General features: G+C 46.4%; 1 protein-coding gene across 1 annotated transcript; it reads right to left on the bottom strand.

The window, feature by feature from the left end:
* INPP1 (inositol polyphosphate-1-phosphatase) lies at nt 1–20,866 on the bottom strand. Its single transcript, XM_083599667.1, has 8 exons — nt 20,716–20,866; nt 17,794–18,237; nt 15,503–15,709; nt 13,961–14,021; nt 13,265–13,465; nt 10,332–10,506; nt 422–9,222; nt 1–363 (listed from the first exon to the last, which is right to left on the bottom strand). The coding sequence occupies exons 3-7, from the start codon at nt 15,704–15,706 to the stop codon at nt 8,727–8,729; spliced, it is 1,137 nt and encodes a 378-aa protein (XP_083455793.1). The 5' UTR covers nt 15,707–15,709; nt 17,794–18,237; nt 20,716–20,866; the 3' UTR covers nt 1–363; nt 422–8,726.
* Nucleotides 20,867–20,878: the final 12 nt, after the last annotated feature.

Raw genomic sequence — 20,878 nt, 5'->3', positions numbered from 1 at the left:
TTGCAGTGCCTATCAAAATCTTTAATGCTCAGATCAGTGTAATACATGGGCAAAATGCTGTTCAAAGGCACAGCAGGTGCTACACATAGCCAAGTAACCAAAGACATTGATCCAGGAATGACACATAGCCCAACTTAGGAGCTAACCCCTCTTAAGCCCCCTCCCCAATAAAATATGTGAAGGGACTAGCACTGGCGGAAGAACAGGGGTGTAGGGGGAGCGCACCGCTCCCGGCGGCATGATCCCAGTGGGGTGCCATCATGGCTGGCCCCCCTGCGCTGGGTGCCACGCCCCCGCATGCGGCGCACCACGCCCCCAGGACGCATGCCACACCTCTGAGATGCGCGCCAGTCACACCCCCACCTGCTCTCCACCCCCCCCCGCCAGAGCTTGAAGCTCCGCTACGGAGGGCTGGGCCTACCCCCGCAAAAAAGTTGATAGGTATTGCCATTCAAATGGTGTGTGTGTGCCAGGTCATGTGATTGATTATGTAGGGATGAGCTTCCCCCCCCCACCAATATTTTATTCAAGTTGGCACCCCAGCAACCTTGTTATTAGGGAGTGGGGTGGGCACTAATTTCTTACCCATGCTCAATGATCCCATGTTGAAAACAAACACATTTGTATCCACTGTATTAATGGGCTGAGGGACTTTTTTATGTGTCTTTATGACCAACAGGTGGTGGAAGGAGCGAGCCAGATTCTAGTGAGTGAGACTGTCCCTGGCTATAGTACTGGTTTTAGCCCTCTCACTGGTCAGAATTGAAGGAGCTAATGGGCCGAAGGATTAGGAGAGGGAGGCTGGGGGAATAGGTTTAAAATGGAAACTAAAACCAGCTTAGGTTATATTTCTTTTTAAAACTATAGTTAATATTTTTTTTTAAAGTAAACAAAGGAATCGTACGGCACGGAAAAATTATTATTTACAACTTTAAAAAGAGATACAACAAATCTTAATTTAGTGGCTCCCTAAAAAGTGTTAGGAGAGGCAATAAATTTTAAGTTAAAGGAAGCTGAAAGAAAAAAGAAGGCCATCAAAGAATTAATCCTAATAAAACAGGGAGAGTAAACTGTGGAGAGATGATGGAGTTTGAGAAAGCCCCCAAAAGAAAGCTTAGCCAAGCAAAATTTAAACTGAAAACTCATAAAAATACCAAGATGAAGATTTTAAAGAGAATCAAGAAAAACGAAAACACCTGATGACTAGAAAGGCCAAGGGAAAACTAAGACGAAGGAATGTGAGGGGTGAAATCAAGTTTATATATCTTTCGACCAACAAATCTTTGGATGTGAAAAGGAGCACAGGAAAGGACAAGTAGGTGGATATGAAGTCTGCTTCAAGCAGAGTGAAGAATAAATACAGAAAATAGAAGGCTTTTCTTTTAAAAGGCAACTGGAAAAGCCATTTAATAAAAAGAACAGGCTGGGGTTTCTGTTGCCGAAATTGTTATCATCATCATTATTAATTTATTTTCTACACTGCCCTATAAATGAAGGTCTAAGGGCGGTTCACATAAAATATCAAATACACAAAACAAAAATAACCCAATAAAGGGTTACCAGAGCATAGACAACCGTGGTTAGGCTATCCCTGTCCAGATAGGGGAGTAGATGGGCCACCAGCCGAAGCTGATGGAAGGCATTCTGGGCCACTTGTCTCTCTCTCGACAGAGGTCCTCGTACAGGGCGACCAAGGCAGTTTCTGTGCCAAAACCAGGCCTAAACCCTGATTGAAATGGATCCAGAAAACCAGCTTCTTCCAAGAGCACCTGGATCTAGTCTGTGACCACTCGCTCCAGAAGTTAGAAAAACCACGATTGGGAAGATTTTAACACAGGTGAGCCTTAGAAGTGAGAAGGGGAGGGGGATCCAGGGGGAAAGAAGGCTGTGCCTGTGATAAAGAGCAAAGCAGAGGGGGAGAAGGCAACATAGTTCCTTCTAATTTCATGTTAGCTTGTTGACAAAAATACTTTGCAGCCATTTTGTGATAGCGTCTTGGGGACTATAGAGAACCTCCTTCACTAATGGGCAGAACTTCATCTTATTTATAATGTGGCTTCCAAGGAGTAGAATAACAAACCCTCTTGAGCAGCTGGCTTAAAAGTGGTGGCATTTGGCATAGGAAGCTAGGAAGAGGCATTATTATTAATATTATTATTATTAATATTATTATTATTATTTCCCACCCTTTTCCCTGATGGGAATCAAGGCAACTGACAAGCATTCCAGGAGCCACTTCAGATTGGTGAAGTTAGAAAAGAATGACGGCACGGAAAGAGAAATAACTATTGAACCAGAAAAGGTTTAGAAGCCACTAGGATCAAGAACTGGTTCTGGGGGAAGCATAAAAGGGGGAAATAACTGAGAAAGCCACAAGGAGCAGCAGCAAAAAGCAACCAACCAAGGGTGAGAGTATTCTACCTAATTGTAGTTACTGGGCAACTGCAGAAGAGGGTCACCAAAATATTGCTGAGTTTTTGTTCCTTCAGATGTGTATAAATCCAGAAGGTTCCAAACATGCCAGCATTTTGGATCCTCGCTAGTAATTCTGTTCCTAAGGTAATGCATTTAGAATACCCATTTTAAAACCGGATGCATCAAACTGCTTCCTTTGTCTGTAACAGTTGCCTTGCTAATTTCAGTGTGAATAAGCAAATAATGCATTTTGAGGGTGGATCCACTGTTGGCAATGGTAGAGGTGGCATTGGAGCGAGTAGAGGTTTTCACCATTTTGTCGGCCATTTTTAAGCAAAAAAAGTCCAGCAAACGTTTAAGCACATCCATATTCGTAATCAGGAAAGATGAGCCTTGACCGTTTTTTCCTGTACATAAAGGGCAGAAAATTTTGTCTGCTAATGGTGAGGCTGAAATGACTGAGAAAATATTTGAAATCTTATGAATCCTGACGCTCTGGCCATTTTGACTCATACATAAGGGGCTGGCTGATTGTTCCACTAATGACCAGAGAGTGGGCCAACACAAAATAATAATAACCCACATTTGTGAAACATTTTGAAATAGAGGTCTGTACCCCTATCTCCTGTAGATAAAGGAGGCATGTAGCTCCCAATTTTCTTTGCCTGGGGTACATGTATGTCTCTTTAATGCAGGAAACATGATCCATTAATGCTGAGACTTTATTAAAAAATTAATTTGACCAAAATTGTATTACTGGCTTTTTGGTGAAAACCTGCATGAAAGGATTGATAGTTGCTGGGTTTCCGACAAATACTAAAATTTGGATCCTTGCCAGTACTTCTGTTCCTAAGGTAATATATTTAAAAACCTGGTGTAGCAAAGTGCTTCCTTTGCCTGTAATCTCGTTACCTTCAACTGCAATTGTAGCTTCTATAAGAAAACTTTTGAATTATCAGAGGGGCAACAGGCACTAATAACTAAAAAGTGATCTCTAAATGCTGTATTGTAATTATAGCAGCAATACAGGTGTGTGTTTTCTGGCTGAAGGTCAACTAGGTGAGTATCTTGTGCTTGGCTGAGGAGAAAATCTCTGTTGTGTTCTGCCTGCAACTCTTTGTACAAAGATTCTTTCAGGTCGCAGTGAGGGGGACCATTCAAGCACCCTGAGCCTGTTGGAGAAAAGGTAGGCTCTAAATGGAATAATACATCCAATATGCAAACTAAATATTACAAAGAGTTTGTATTGAGCAATGTTGGTTATTCAATCACTTTTTCAGAAGAGCCGCGAACTCGAAAGCCTAATGCAGTCGCTCTCCGTGCTTCTACCTGGAGGGACTTCTCGTGTCGGGACATTGCTGCAAGGGAGGCCCTTTCCTGCGCCATCACCACACAATAAGGTACATCTTTTGGTGGGACAGCCATCCTTGTTTTGTTCCAGCTCTTTTTTTTTACAGACCTCACAGAGCTACCTGTGCCTGAAGCAGATCTGCTCCATTGACAAGTAAGAGGCAGTGTCAGAGCTCTTGATACATCAAGTGAACATCTGCAGTGTAGCACTGAGAGACACCTGCATCTTGAGTGCGCTGCTTTAGGTAACCTGCTGTTTTTGCTCCTCTGTGTCTGGAGGGGAGGGCTGCTGAAGACCCTAGTCTATTCCAGGTGCATCTCAGTGACACAAGAAATAGAATTTTGCAAGCCTTCGGGAACCTTAATGGCAAGTGTACTTTGCACTCCACAATTCAGTGATCTTTTTCAGTACAATCCTTTTGTGCTGGCCTCTCAATTTCCCCTCGCTTGATCTCTTCACAGTTCTGTCCAAGAGCCCACCACACTCAGGTGAAGCCAGCTCTTCCTGCAGAAGTCAGGTTAGTAAGAACGGGAATGGGCCGGGGACAGACTAATCAGTCCAGATTGCTTTTCACAGACCAGCAGAAGGAACTGCCAGGCCCATGAATTCACACTTCAGAGGGACAAACGAAAAGGCGAGCATAAAGGCAGAGTTTTAAGACTGGAACCAGTCTCTCTCTTCTGCCCTGCAAATTGATGGCAGTCAAAATGGCACTCTGTGACTTTAACACATCTAGGTGAATATCCCTTGCTTGGTTGTGTTCTGTCTGCAACTTTATAACTCTTAAGGGTTTTCTTTTTCCTGAGAGAACATTCTGTATTCAGAGTGTTCTCTCAGGTTTTGCTTTTCACCTTGTTGCATTGCAAAAAGAAAGAAAGAAAAAAAGCAAAAGGCGCTGGTGGTTGGCACTCCTGGTTTCTAGGACAGGGTTCAAATCCCTGCGGTGTCCTTGCTTACTTCCAATGCAACCTCTTTCTCTATCTCTCTATCTCTCCCCCCTAAGAACTAAATCAAGTAAGGTGCTCCTCTGATGCATCACTGGTGTGTGTCTAAGATAAGATGGATTACATGGATGCTTCCCATCTTAGCACTCCCAGCCATAGGGGAAAAATACTTCTTTTTTATATATAAAAAAGACTGCCTCTTAATTTTGCATTGTTTGTTTAGGAAGTAACCTAAATATACAAACAAATGGATCCTATTTAGATTATGCAGAATGTGGAAAAAGCTAGGATGAAAGAGAAATGGCAGCACGTCCACTCATTAGCAGAAGAACAACAGCAACTATCAGATGCTCAGGTGTCCTATTTTACAGAAGACAGTTGTCGATTTTCAGAGCTATCAGAGGCTTAGGATGAGGACAGGGGGCAGTTCTCTGTACAAAGGTGTCCTATTTGAATGTCTGTGCATTCCAGGTCTGGTTGAAAGATACAGAAGGAAGAGCAGGGGCACTGAAGTTGCCCATCAACAGATAGCACCTTGGCAGCAGACTAAGCACAAACACACAGGCCACAGTCTTCCCCACTACAGTGAGATGCATAGTATTCCTATGTAGAATTATAGAGTGACATAACACATCAGTCATACTCAAGGTAATATCATATACCCAACTAAGTTGTACTTGGAATCACTGAAATCAATGGGTCTAGTGACTATGACTTAGTAGGATATAACCTACTAATATTTTAAAGTGTGCATCTACACACAGCACATGAAAATTGGTGTCCATTCATTTGGCCAAGTGTCAGCAGCTACTCTAAGCAAAGACATGTCCAATACTGCAACTGGGAGTTATCTAGGGATGCAATATTGCATGTTCAGTCAGCCCCTTTTGTTTTCTCCTGATCCTGAGGATGTTCCGTCTAATTTGGGGATTTTACTCAATCCCCTTGTGGGTTTTTGAGATTTCCTACAACACCTAGCCTATCTTCTCAGCCATAAGCATCTGACAAGGGGGAGGGCCTTTCAGATATTATTGGATGGCAACTCCCTACATGCCTGATCATTGGCCATGCTGGCTGAGTTGATGGGAGTTGTAGTCCAAAGCAGCCAGAAAAGGCACCTGTTTTTCACCATCGTGTAATCTGAAGCCAACTTACTTGGGAGTAAGCCCCAGTGAATTCAATAGGACATACTTCTCTGGACACAGTTAGGATTGTGCTGCATTTTGCTTATTCAGAGAAGCATTTTTACGGAAGAAGAAGAGGAGGAGGAGGAAGCGGGAGCAGCAGCAGCTGGAATTCTCAGGCTGCACAATACTAGAAGCCTAAATTTGCACAGAATAATTAGGGGTCAAAATAAGTCATCAGCTGAACAGTAAAAACAAATGTGGCTCCATTTTACATGGCGCAAAGTGTTTTTATGTACCAGGTCTGTGCCCTTTCCTTTAGAAGAAGCCTGTAGCAGATCTGATTACAGAATATGCAACAAGCAAATCTGGAATTGAGCCAGGTTTATGTTATAAAATACTCTGTCATAGGTGAAAGCTCAGCTCCGGGCTCTCAATCCAACTCTTGGTAAATAAATATAACCCAGGGGCTATCGTGCCATCTAGTGGCAGAAGAGTATTGCAAGACTGCCAGCTTGTTTTAATGCGAAGGAGCGGCACAGACACCTGTGGCCCCAGGGCTGCTTTGAGTATTCATTAAGATTTCTAAACCATTATATTTATTGCACCCAGGGAGGATGGCGATATGTCACAACATCCCCAGCATTCTTAGTTATTCCAATTAAATGCTGTTAAAAATCAATCCTACCAGAGAGGCAGTTCCTCGTAGCTTAGCCTTCCCCAACCTGGTGCCTTGGCTGGGGCAGATGGAGCTGTAGTTGCAACCCATTTTCTCTGGCAGCCCCTGGACTGTGGGACTCCCTTCCCCCAGAGGTGCATCTTGCACCTTCACCAGGAACCTTCTGCTAAATGCTGAAGACACACCTCTTCCACCTGGCCTTTGACACCTGACATTTGCATTTTCAGGACTCACCCTATTCCTGTGACTGTAATATGTTTTAGCATTTTTTAATATTGATTTTTAAATTGTTGTAACCAGCCATGGCATCTGCTGGTGAAGGACAGGTAAAACAACAAACAAACAAACAATCATGGCAGTACTGCAATTCGTGCTCCTCTCTTGTAGCACACAGTGAGACTGAAGCATAGGATTGCACTCTAGGAAACAAAACACAGTTTGCCCCCAAAATTCTCAGACATACAATTTGTGTTTTTAAAGTGAGGGTGTATTTTGGCCAATTATACTATTGCTGCTCTGACATATTCCTTGTTTTAGTTTGATTTAAGTTTTGATCTCATGCTATTTAAAATACCGATTTTATATTTGATCTTTGTTGTTGGTAAAATTATGTTGAACATTTCATGAAAAGGTGGTAAATCTATTTACTTTAAGTTAGATTCCTTGGTAGAAGAAAAACTGGTACTTGTGTTCCCTAAGCACACACTTCAGCAGTTATCAGAATATTCAGCTGTGTTTAATATTTAAGATTCACCTACTTAAAAAAAATATCTGAGCATATTCTGTGCAATTCAAATCTTAGATGCAGTTTATTACTATTAAAATAGTGTGCAACTGCTATAACAAGTAAAAAGAAACTTTTAAAAATTCAAATTCTGCTCAAAGAACACTCACATGATGTGTTCAAAGTAAATTACAGAAACCATATGTATGTTTGTGTATACAATTGGTCAATCTTAATTATCTTATTCTGATTCCAAATATTTTTTAAAAAGCTGAGCAATTGTTGGTTGGTTGGTTTCTAAAGCAATGTGTTAGAAACATCTGAAATATGGGTGGCTACAGGACAAGGCCAATGAATGGGTGAATTGCGACCATGCCTTCTTCCCTCCCTACCCAGAATTGTATTCCTGACATGGCTTGCCTGTGGCCTTCAGATCTTGCTGGGCTCTCAACTCCCACCAGCTCCAGCCAGCAACACCCAAAGGGCCATGTTCCCCATCCCTGTCAAGGGGTATGGAGATATGATTTAGGGACTCTCAGGAAACGGTCAGTTATTCTGCATGAAACTGAGCTCATATAGAACTGTAAAGATGATTCAGTCTGGATAAGCTGCAATTTGATACAATAGCAATTTTTGGGAGGGTATTCCCAGAATCACAGCACATACTTTGATTGATTATTTCAGCTGCCATGGCTCCATACAAATGATCCCGAGGAACTCTTTGTTACAGATATGCAGCCTAACCTCCCTCAACAAAACACTGTCCCACTGGATTCCGTGTTAGAGAGTAAATGCCACAAACCACAGAAGCACGATTGGTGCAGACGCTCCTCACAGAGCTGAAGGCCACCTAGACTGTCTTCATAACACGGACTGACCAGGACTGACCAACCAACCATTAGCCGCTCACAGATCAAGCTGTAAATGATCCAGATCACATGTCACAAGCAAGGAGAGCAGTTGATGCACCCCAGAAAACAGGCCTGTGCAGTGGACAGCTCAAAACAGTGCTGGTCACAGTGTCCTGTGCAAGATACCAGAAGCAGAGAGGGCTAAAGAAAATGCAAATTGGAAGCTATATGATGGTCCCAATGCATGTCTACTGCATTACCCATAATACATATTATTCATGTAAAAGGAGCAAAGCACCAAGGATCAGGTGGGGAGAAGGGCACAATTTAAGGTCACCACGACCCCCTCTGCATGCATGGAGGTTACATTTCCTGGCTACAGTTAAGATAAAAACCATGGTTTGTGGTGCATGAGTGATTTGTGATCTCTCTGCTCCTCCCCACTGGAACATGGCGGAAACAGGGCACAGAAACGCCAGAAGTCAAAGGTACAACCTTAGCTGATCCAGGTGTGTTGCCTTTGTCAGAAACCGACTGGTCCCTTGGTAGGTGAGGAAGCTGGGGCCCTTTGCCCAGAGACTGGCTTCCTCCCCGGGTGCTGAGATGAAAATGCCCTGGAGGGAGGAAGAGGAGGAACTTTAGAAGGTGTTTGCTGCAGCTGCCAGAGTGGCCATCACAGCCTCCAGATGCTCCCGGTGGATGTAGGCCACAAGCCCTCCTTGGTTGGCCCAGCGCTCAGCACCCAGAGCGCCCTCCACAGGCTTGTTGTAGGTCAGTTCCGGTAGTGGCTTGCGTTGCCCGGCCTGCCAGCACTTCAAGGCCTCCGAAAGGTCAACCATGCCTCCGCCAAGGGCTAGCAGGATGGCGTGGGGGCCGCAGGAGTCCCACTTAAAGGTGCTGCCCTCCGAGAGGACGTAGGCGTCGGCCAGCCCCAGCGCCACACACAGCATCTTGTACCCGGCACCGGAGGCAAAGCACAGCTGCTGCCCATACAGGGGGGTCAGGGCTTCCTGCAGCGCCACTTTCTCATTGCTGCTCAGGACCACACGAGGGGAAGTCCGCAGCTGGGGCCGGCTTAGCGAGCTCAGGCGGGTGCCCCCATAGGAGATGCCCCAGTGATATTTGCTCTGCCACCTGCAAAAAAAAAGGGACATGTCAGAGGCGGCTAGCCAGGAAAAGCACCAGAGAGTCACGCTACACTAGGACCTGATGGAGACAGCAACCGATTGATGCTGCTTTCCCCATCCCCAACAAGAACCTTGATGCAAGGAAGATGGATGAGGTGGTAATCAGTGCTGTGTGAGTGGAAAGCCAAAGTGAGAGGCTGCAGCACACTGATTGCTAGAAAAGAAAAACACAACTGGGATGGAGGCCTGGGATAAGAGGACGACCAAGGATGCCCTTTAGACCCTGTCTTGAGCAGGGGGTTGGGCTAGATGAGCTCCAAGTACATTCCAACTCTACAATTCAACGATTCTATTATTCTAAGGGATGGGACAAAATGCCCTGGAATCAGCTCAGCAGGGTATTTTTAATAGACTGAGAGCTGGAATTTTTGGAGGCACTGTATACTCCTTGCATGTAGCAAGATGTGTCTGCACGGGTGCAGTCGGTATGCATTAAGAACACAGGAAGCAGTTTTATACCAAGCCAGACACTTGGTCCATCTAGATTAGGATTGTCCCCACTGATGGGCAGGGGTTCTCCAGAGTTTCAGGCAGGTGATGCTGGGGATGGCATCTGGACCTGCTGCTGCATAAGATGCGCTCTACCACTGAGACACACACCTGGCTTGAGAGGGGTTCATTTGCAGACATGAAGAACCTCAAGAACCAGGTGCCCTAGCTCCGCAAAGGCGTGCAGCTTCACATCCAGGCCCTTTTAAAAGCTCCCCAGGAGGAGGAAGGAGAAGAGGAGGAACACAGCAGCTGCACCGACGGCAGGCGAGAGAGCAACGCCTCTCCATGCAGGGCAGGACTCCGGGGAGGAGAAAGCGGCCAGGGTGGAGGCGGCAGCAGCGGCCGGCTTTGAAAATATTTATTATTTCATAACAGGTAGATAGTTAAGAGCTTAGGCGGCTTCAGCGACGGGTGCCTGGCGCCCCCCCCCCGAATTGCACCCCTGGGTAAAGATGGCCCTGATGCCAAGCCAGCGGAATTGAAAAGCAACAACTTCTCTAGATGAAACATGGATTAAAGCGAAGCTTCACAGTAGTGAGTCTGGGTCTGTGGTGGTGCTGTTACCTGCGTGCTGGTAGCTTTTCCTGGAAGAAGGGCTCATTGATGATGCCTAGGACAGGCTCGCCTGAGTGACGGTTATATACGCCTATCAGCACCAGCGCCGAGCGCAGCCCTGAGGGGTAGATGCCATCCACAGGCAGCACATCGCCACGCCCACGGATGTACTGATTGGTGGAATCTGAGGAGAGAGAAGCCGTGAGATGGCCAGTTCCAAGGCTGGCGAAGGAAGTTCAGAGTAAGGCTCAGAGAGCTCCTCCTCACGGCAGAATTGCCATTTTTTAAATGGGCATCAGAAGGGCCCCTTCATGGCGGAAGGTCCGTAGCTCAGTGGCAGAGCACCTGCTCTGCATGCAGAAGGTATCAAGTTCAATCCCAAGCACCTTAACGTAGGCCTGGAGAGGTCACTGCTGGAACCCTGGAGAATCACTGCCGGCCAATGCAGACAACACTGGGTGAGATGGACTAAGGGTCTCGCCCAAGTGTTGGGCAGCTTTCTCTGTGTCTGGAGCCCAAACTTTGCAGGCAGAAGGTCCCAGGTCCATTCCTTAGCATTTCCAGCCAGGGAGGTAAAAAAAGAGGTAGCAGGTGGTAGGAAAGACCTGTTTTTTACAGCTTTTTAAAGCTTTCCCCTATCTCTCTCTCCCTCTCTTTTTTCTTTTTTGTCCTTTTCCACTACGTTTTTATCTTGTTTAGACTAATGTTGGGTTAAAACGATATTAAGTTTTGTATTTTTCTCTACAAACTCTAACAAAATTTATTGATTTATTTATTTTTAAGGGCCCAAGACCCTGGAGAGCCACTTTTAGTCAGAGCAGAGCAGCCACTGCCAACCTGGTGCACCACCCAGGTGCTTCGGAGTAAATCTCCCATCCGTTTCAATCAGAACAGCCACGCAGGTTGAGGATGATGGGAGTGGTAGTTCAAAACATCTGGAGAGCAGCAGGGTTGGCAGAGGCTGAAGCAGACAGTACTGGGCTAGGAGGACAAATACGGTAGTTGGGCCTGGTGGTATAAGGCCGTGAGGAGGGAGCTGGAGGCGGCTGAATGGATCTCCGCTAACTTTCGCCGAAAGCTAGTAGTCCCCACAGAGGGAGGACAGTAGAAGCTGTATCCCCTGGGTTCCCTGTCCCAACAACTGCAGCAAAGCAAGAGAGCATGTGCTTCACCTATGGGACCTCCAAGGTTCAAGCCTTGGAATCTCCAGGAATGAGGAACCTCCAGCATTTCCTTCCGAGGGCCATAGGCCAGGGGTGGGAACAGAGGCAGAACTGGGCAAATGACCTGAGGCAGCAGAAAAAGAGGCCTGCCATCAGAGCACTTGCATCAGAGTACACAGTGACTGGACAAACCAATAGTCTGATTTAGTGTAAAAGTAACTCCTATGTGAGAGGTAGCCAACGAGCCACCTTCCGAATGTCCAGGATCTGCCATCATTTTCAGTAACTGGCCATGCTGGCAGGGGCTGATGGGAGCTGCAGTCCAAGAATGCCTTGAGAACTTGACTTTGGCTATCCCTTTCCTGTCTTACGTTGTTGTTGTTGTTGTTGTTCAGGGCCGAAACTAGGTTTTCTTAAATTGGGTCGAAGACCCCATTTGGTGCCCAACCCCCCCCCCCCGGATGTGTGTTTGTGTACATACATACACATACATACATGCATACAAACACACCCACCCCTCAACACATTTATTCGTAAAGGGCATAAAAAGTAGGCAATGCATTATTTGAATTCAAAGGAATCCTAAGAAGTATTATGACTGTATGGCCAAAGGGAAAATGAGCATCCTTTCCAGTAAAAGCAAATTGTTTGTCAAAAGTAGAACTTCCTTGTGCAGTAATTGTCTATCTGAAGTCAGGTTTTGAATTGGATTTATTTGGTCATATTAAAAGTTTGCATTTCCATAAGTTCAGCCAAGACCCTCTGGTTTCCTTTAAAAAAATATTTTCCCCCCTCTTTGAGGCTTTTTGCCACCCACCCCTCCTCTTGGTTCTGTGCAGACCCTTTCAAAGAGTTTTGATGTGTAAATTTACTCCCAAGCATCAACAAGATTCCTTTCAATTTTATTTTTGTTTGATTACTCATTTTAGGAAATGATAATTTTGTAGTCATTTTAGGTTCCATCTAAGGTGAAGAAATGCTTTTTGCAAGTCTAAAGTAGAAAGCGCCCTTCCATTACAATCCTAATGCAGCCAGGCTGACCAGCGCTTGCCAGGGAACTGCCTCTGGCAGGAAAAATGCTCTCACACACCTTACTTTCCTGTGTGTAGATCATGTACAGTCTGAAAATGACTCAACGTTAGCTATTGAAAAACATTCAAAGTTCTGAAGGGATTGCAGAATCAATAGAATTGTAGAGTTGGAAGGGACCCTAAGAATCATCTAGTCCAACTGATTCTCTTCCTCGTTTTTCTGCCCCTCCAGAATTTCTTTCTCACACTAGCAAATCCACAGGGGATTCTATCTTCTGCTTCAGTGGGGAGAGCCAATCAGCCTCTCCAGATTTCCCAACTCTCCCTCTCCCTGCATTGTGTTGTAAATAAGCCTTCTTCAGCTTCATGGGGAAAGGGGAAGGAGCTTGTGGATGCCCTTCACTTTTTCATCTTTCTCTCCAGCTGAAGCCCAGACATATTGGGAGGCCGGGGGCTTGAATGGCGCCCCTCTGGAAGCTTCACCCAGGGCAGAAACCTTGGCTAGATCCCCACTAGCAACGGCTCTGTGTTGTTGTTGTTATTTATTGGTTGTGTTTTCTTGCCCAAGGCAACTCAAAGCAACTTACCACCAACCCCCTAAAAAGAAAACACCCTCACGGAAATACATTAAAGCAAGCAAGCAAAAATCCTCTGGGAGGAAGATCCCCTTGCCCAGCCGAGCCCAAACTCTTATTTCCCGACCCCATCAAGTGCTCAATCCAACACCCACCCTTGACGCATGGCTTACCTATGGGATCAATCCACACAGCCATGCTCTCTGTGGAGATAGTCACAGCCACATCATCCAGCGCTGGGTCTGAAAGCACCACTTCCTGATGAATAGCTGCAGCCAGCAGCTCGGCTGCCGCTTGCTTCCGGTCAAGGACTTTTTCCAACAGGGCAGCAGTTTCTTGTTGTGTGGGGCAAACCTGCACCACCACCGTCTCCCCTAGAAGTCCCAAAAAATAAAGTTAGCATGCTGGGGGGCTTTTCCTTGGAGGGCGGCTTGCGGGCCGGTAAAACGACTCCCATGGGCTGCTTGTGGCCCATGAGCCTTAGGTTGCCAACCCCTGATCTAAACACATCTCAGAGAGACTACAAGGGGTAATGCATAGGGGTTCCTCAGATGACTAGTTGTTGTGAAATGGGTAGATTTGAAAAATATAAGGCTAGAAGAACAGTAGCCAATAAAAAAGGTCAAGTGCGGTTCAGAAAAGTCTTTTGCGTGCAACAAAAGGGACCTGGAGGTGGGAGAACTGACTTTAGGAATAGAAAACAGAGTCTAATTTCAAGCATAAAGAACATCAGAGTGCGCAGCAACAGAAGATGATGGCTCAGCCAATGATTCTAATTAAGATAAAGCTGAGAAAGAGGACCAGCAGTTTGATAGAGCAATTAATAAAAATTTGCCCTCTCCCTGCCACTTAAGGACACCTTCACTCACCGAGGCCATTTTCAAATTTGTTGGACTCCTCACCACGGATATGATCTTGTAATTCTGGAAACTGGTAGCGCCGACAGTGGAGAAGGGGAAAGGAAGAAGAGAGAGTGGCTTAGTCACACTAATGAGTCAGATCTAAGAGAAGGTTATTTTGGTCTTTCTGCCCCATCATCCCAAGTTCCCACTGGATCAGAAAGAGACAACTGGGCATCAGTGCTTGGAATGAATTAGTTCGGTTTAATGATGTTCATGGAATTAGGACAAATATCTTTAAACTGCACGTGAGAGTAGCTTCCATAATTGTCAGGTGAACTGAACATAAAATATGTTCATTTTAGGACAGAATTTTGAACAATTTCTAATTCATTTTCAAGTTCATTCTCTCATATGTGTTTTTAGCTCTTTAACCCCTATGGGCTTTTATGTTTTAAGTTCATAATTGGTGTGTGTCTGTGTTGACGGAATGGAGTATTTAAAATAGTAATAATAACCCAGACTTTTCTCCTTAATGCACTAGCACTATTTTAATGGCTGGTCCTGCTTTGACATGTCTGCATTCTGTAATGTCCTTAGTAGGCTGGGCAACCTCACACACACACACAGAGGCTTGTGGCTAGATCTAATTCTTCCCTTAACCCCAGGGAAAGAATCCTCTCTACAGGCACTCCCATGTGTCTAATAAACTGAGTTATGGCCCAAAAAATTCCCTCCCCCATTTCAAATATAATTGTTCATCCATGATTTGATGACTGTCGTATTATTATCTTTATATCCTGCCTTTCCTCCAAAGAGCTCAAGCAGGCGTACTTGGTTCTCTCTCTCCCCACTTTATCCTCACAGTGACTCTGTGATGTAGGACAGGCTGACACAGGAAAACTGGTGCAAGGTCACCCAAGGAGCTTCATGGATCTGAGCCTTGGTCTCCCAGGTCCTAGTCTAACACACTATACCACACAATTCTTAGGCAAGCCACTGTTCTCTCGATCTAATTTGCGTATAGTAATAATGGCCTACCTTCGTAAGGTAGCCTTACAGAGTAATTTTGAGGATTACTGGGTAAATTATGCAAAGACCATGCAATATATGACACTTTATAGATGTGAGCTGTTATTATTCCAACAGGTGAAGGATGAAGGCACCAGGTTGTTCCCACTTTCACAACCATTGGGAGCAGTGTGGCTTAGCCACTGCAAAGGGCCGTAGGTCAGTGACAGTGCATCTCCTTCACACGCAGAAGGTCCCAGGTGGCTTTTCCTGGCAGGGCTGGGACAGGAGCCTGTCTGAAGTTCATGGGAACCAAGGCCAGCCAGTGTGGGCAATGCTGAGTTAGATGGTGCAATGGACTGACTCAGTATAAGGCAGCTTCCGATAGTCTTATGGCTCCAGCTCAATCCCAGGTCCTGCTGGGTTGCAATTTAAGATAAGTGCAGCAGCCGCTATGAGCTTTTCCCCTTCTACATTTCCCCTAGCTCTGGCCTGCGATTGCTATATAAACCCTTCTTTACATATCCTACAGCGATGGGGCCCCTTCCCTGCAGCAGATACCTTTTGCCCCACATCATGCTTGATAACCTCTTGGATCAGCACGTCGGCCAAAGTCTTGAAGTCCTGCAGGAACTTCTTGTTCTTGTCCGCCCCTCTCTTCTCCTCAATGAGCAAGCTGAAGAGTGCCTCCTCTTGGCGGCAAAGCTGGGCAATGCAGGCTGCCTTCTCCGATGCCGCAAGCAGGCTCTTCAGAAGAGCCGCCATGGTCTGGGGCAGGGGAAGGAGGAAGGCAGAAGCAACCGTGATTTCAAATTCAAGAGGCGGGCAAAAGAGTCATGTTCCTTCATCCTAAACCCCATCCTCTCTGATTGGTTACAGGTGCCTGGAGAAGCCCAGAGGGAAAGGGGCAGTGATGCAGGAGGCAAGATTCCTAGGTTACTGTCCCATTGCTTGGGGTGTAGTGGAAGCCAGCATGGTACCGTGGTTAGAGTACTGGACCACGGAGGCCCAGGTTCAAATCCTCAGTCAGGCACCAAGCTGCCTACACCACCTACTGATGAGATGGCAAGATTGTTGTGAAGGATAAGGAGGGATGGGAAGAGGAACCTTGTATGCAGCCCTGAGCTCCTTGAAGAAAGGAAAGGATTAAAATATGAATAAGTACAACTGCAATCCTATACTCCTGGGGAGTAAGCCCTATGGAACAAGGGTGACTTTGTTCCAAGCAAAAAGGCATAGGATTGCAAAGTCACCTATGTACAGACCAGTAAGGAGCCTTTTTTTGGGTGGGTGGGGCGATTTTGTGTTGCTGTTTAATTGCTCCGGTGTAACTCAGTTAGCTCGGTTCGAAAGCATGTCAGAGTGCAAGCAGATAAATAGGTACTGCTCAGGAGGGAAGGTAAACGGTGTTTCCATGTGCTGCTGTGGTTCGCCAGAAGTGGTTTAGTCATGCTAGCCACATGACCCGGAAGCTGTACACCGGCTCCCTCAGCCAATAAAGCGAGATGAGCGCCGCAACCCCAGAGTCGGACACGACTGGATCTAATGGTCAGGGGTCCCTTTACCTTTTAACTCAGTTAGCTAGTCAGCCTGAAGAGAATAAACCCAGAAAGATACAGTGCTACCTATTGAAAGTGGAGGGGCAGAGAGAAAGATTAACAGTGCGATCCTATGCATGTTTACTCAACTTCTGAGAAAGTATGCACTGATGCACTGCACAGCACTAAAGGAGGAAACCTGTACTTCCTACCAAAGGGAGTTAGAGATGTAAACAGCAGGAAGACATAATGCTCCTTTCCATCTCTGAGAACAGTGCTAGAGTGAACAAAAGCTCTGGGATTTTGCCCAGGCTTCTATCATCTGATAAGCATAATGGATGGAAGCATAGCACTTTGAATTTTTATGAGCTCTTAAAAGTCCTTTCACTGGTGTTTCTTGCAATTAGCACCTCTGTGCTACAGATGCCTTGTGCCAACAGCGTCCAGTATCCTGGCACACCTCTCTTGCCACCTCTCTTGCTATGATTATCTCTCAGTTGCAACCCCAACATAAAAAGATATAACGCCAAATATTAGGTAGTTAGGGGAAGAACACTAGGAACATTCCGGAGTAAACCCTTGGCAATATTCTTCTTGGTCCACAGCCACAGGAGACAGAGAAACACAGGAGGAGGAAACGGAGGGTCAGATGGTGGGAGAAATGGAGCAGGAGACTGTGGAGTTGGAATTCCTTTCCTATGAACGCTTATACATATTCAGTAAAGGGGCAAGAACCTCTCTCCTAGCACAATAGCGAGAAACCTCTGGCCCTCCAGAGGTTGCCAAACTACAACCCCCATCAGCCCTTGCAAGAATAGTAAATGAAAAGGGGTGATGGGAATTGTAGTTCAGCAACATTTTGCGGACCAAAGGTTCCCCACATCGACTTTAGAACTTTTTAAGCAGCCTTGACTACCTATTTCATAGCCCACGTGCCCATGGCGATGTGTCCTAAATGTCGACCTTCCTATTCAGCACCATCCCACTCCGATTATTATGACTGGGGCGCGCGGGGGGGATCCACACCCCCGCGGGACCCCAAAGAAGCCCCCCGACCCCAAGACACCCCGTCGTGCCACGTCACGGAAATTAACGCCTTCGCCGCCGGATGAGAAGCCGCTCGATGTTCCGCCCGCTGCCGCGCCCCGCGCCCGTTTCCGTTCCCCGGCCGGGCCGGGCGAGGCACCCGCTCCGGAGCCAGGAGAGGGGCAGACCTGGAGGAACCGCGCCAGCCCCGCCGAGCCAAATCGAGGGGGAAGCCCACGGATCGAAGGCAAGCCCCGCGGCGCATCTTCCCCCGCGCCCGGTTCTCACCTGTCTCCGCGCAGCTCTAGCGCCTGCTCCGGGGGAGGAACCGCCACCGGCTGGATCGCAGCGCGCAGCTCCCGGAGTCCACGCCTGGCGGGCCAGGAGGCGGCTGCCCAACTCTGCCCCGACGGACCTGAAACATGTGATTGTGTGTTCGGCCCTCGCAGGGGCGGGGAAACCTCAGGCGACGCGGCGCTCCGCTCAGGATCTCCTAAATTTAGCCGGCGCGCGGTTTTAATCTCCCCGAAGGCATCCTTCACCCTGACACCGAAAAGGGGGCTGTTGGGCTTTGCAGGGCTGGTGGGGAAGAGGCAAGGCAAGAGCAGGAAATCATACCGAGACACGGTGCCATCAACTTGGGGATCAAGGGAGTCTTTGATAACTGAATTCATTCATTCAGCATACCGTTTGCAAATTACTGGCACGTAGCACAGCCCCGTGCACACTCGTCTAGAGAAGAAAGCCCCACTGTGTGAAACAGAATACAACCCCTGGGTAAATACATTATGCAAAGAGCTGCAAGCAGCATTGTAGTACAATCCTATAGGCACACTGAGTTCAGTGGGACTTTGTCGCAGGTAAGTATTTATGGAACTGCAGCATTAATTTCTAACAGAAGTAGTGCCAGGGCTCATGCCTGCCCAGAAGTCACTGCATGCCAAGCAAAAGTTCTTGGTATATTATTGCTAAAATTTCCAGGTGCTGTAGAAAAAGTGACAGTGCAACCCTACACATGGGTTACCAGAATTAAGTCCCACTCAGTGGGGTTTACTTCCTACTCCCAGTGATAATGTTTATGTTTTTATCCTAAAAACAACATCAGCTTTGGTTTGCACTTTAGCTAGAATATCCTAACCCCAGATTGGTTGTAGTTTTATTTACTGCTGTAGAAAAAAGTATTCTGTAGGTACATAGTCGAAGTGGTGAGTTGTTTCCTAGTTCCTTAAAAAAAATTATTAAAGATTTTCTTGGTTTACGAAAGTACATGCCTTGTCTCTTTTTTCAAGTTGTACAGTCTTTCTTACAAATCAGTTACATTTGTTGTGAGATATTAGTGTTGAGTACATTATAAGGTTGGGGAAGAAGGCGGGGGGAGAAGAGGGGTAGAGTGTTGAGGCTTATATTCTTTTGTAATGTGTACATGTGGGGTTTTGTGTCAGCGTCAACTGGGTATGTTCTCTTTCTATTCGTATACTACAGGGTTCAGCAAACATTTTCAGCCACGGGTCGGTCCACACTCCCTCAGACCTTGTGGTGGGCCGGAATATATTTTGGGGGAAAAATATGAACCAATTCCTATGCCCCACAAATAACACAGAGATGCATTTTAAATAAAAGCACACATTCTACTTCTGTAAAAACACACTGATTCCAGGACCGTCCGCGGGCCGGATTCAGAAGGCGATTGGGCTGCATCCGGCCCCCAGGCCTTAGTTTGCCTACCCATGGTATACTACATTTCCTTGGTAGTGAGAGGTATTAGGGGGCAGGGTGTGGTTGGTTGTCTGTGGTTGGCCGCAGTCGGGTTTGTTTGCATGGGGGGGGCGGCTTGTTGGGTCAGGTAAGCCAGATTGATTCGTATGCTGTCTTCTTGTTGGGCTGTGTATGTGATATCCTAGTTCCTTATTTGGCAGTTCACAGATCCTTTATCAGTTTAGAGCTGCCAATAAAGTCTGAATGAAGAATTAAGGTTTATTTACTAATTAAGGAGCTCGAGGTGGCATATGTGGTTCTCTAATTTTTTCTGAAAGATAGTGACTGGCACAAGGCCACCCAGTGAGCTTCATGGCTGAATGGGGATTTGAACCTTTTTTAACATCTATTCAAAATTACTCCCAGGCAAGCAGGGTTAGGATTATAGCCTCAGTCTATAATTAGCTGTGATTTCATATGGGTGTGGGATGGTGTCACTTTTATTCCTTAGCATTTTACAGGGGAAAAACATAAAATTTTCTTAGGAAATTACATATGGTAAATTTGCTAACCTGTAGCACAACCCGAACCATACCTGCTCAGAAGTAAGCGCTATTGAATTAAACTGAGTTTAAAGGGTAAAGGGGACCCCTGACCATTAGGTCCAGTTGTGACCGACTCTGGGGTTGTGGCCCTCATCTCGCTCTATAGGCCGAGGGAGCTGGCGTTTGTCCACAGACAGCTTCCGGGTCATGTGGCCAGCATGACTAAGCCGCTTCTGGTGAACCAGAGCAGCGCACGGAAACACAGTTTACCTTCCTGCCGGAGTGGTACCTATTTATCTACTTGCACTTTGACGTGCTTTCGAACTGCTAGGTTGGCAGGAGCTGGGACTGAGCAACGGGAGCTCACCCTGTTGCGGGGATTTGAACCGCCGACCTTCTGATCGGCAAGCCCTAGGCTCTGTGGTTTAACCCACAGCACCACCCGCATCCAAAAAGTGAGTTTACTCCCAGGTAAATTGGATTAGGATTGCAGCCCTAGAGTGGATGTTTTAATAAAGACTGGATGCTGTGCAACTGTAAGGCATCCTCTCCAGGTGCTCTCCAGCTGTTTTGGGCCACAAGAATCAAATTAGGGGATACAATTGGGCTAGAACAGGAAATGTCCAAGTGCTCATTGGCCCCAGGAAGTTGGCAGTCCAACAACATCTGGATGGCCACAGCCGCCTCCTGATCCCTTGGGTAGCTGCCACAGTGGAAGTCACAACTCAGATGCTTAGGAAACTGAGGCAATTTTAACCCGTTTTAGATTAGATTTAATGGTTTTAATTAGATTAAAATCAGGAAGTGGGGGCTTCCGGGTTACCTTTGGCACCATTCCCCCTGGAGGCAGCTGCCCACAGGAAACAGTGGAAACATCAAGGGAGAATTTAGAAGCCAGGAGTTTATTCTCTTTCTAAGTTGGGTCTTCTTTCGTGTGGTGAGGATAACTGATGCTGTTGTTAATTATTACCTTCAGAGAAGCCGGAAGCCTGTTTGGCACAGAAATTAAAGAACTGCTGGCATTGCAGGGGGTTGGACTAGATGACCGTGAGGATCCCTTCCAACGCTACGAGTCTATATCCTTAGACTTCGGCGCCTCGAGTGAGATTTGTGCCCAGGTTTGGTGGGTGGAG

Source organism: Podarcis filfolensis (assembly GCF_964270895.1).
Source record: "Podarcis filfolensis genome assembly, chromosome: 2".
NCBI classification, from domain to species: domain Eukaryota; kingdom Metazoa; phylum Chordata; class Lepidosauria; order Squamata; family Lacertidae; genus Podarcis; species Podarcis filfolensis.
The sequence above is the reverse complement of the archived record's forward strand: the minus strand, read 5'-3'. Positions and strand labels throughout refer to the sequence as shown.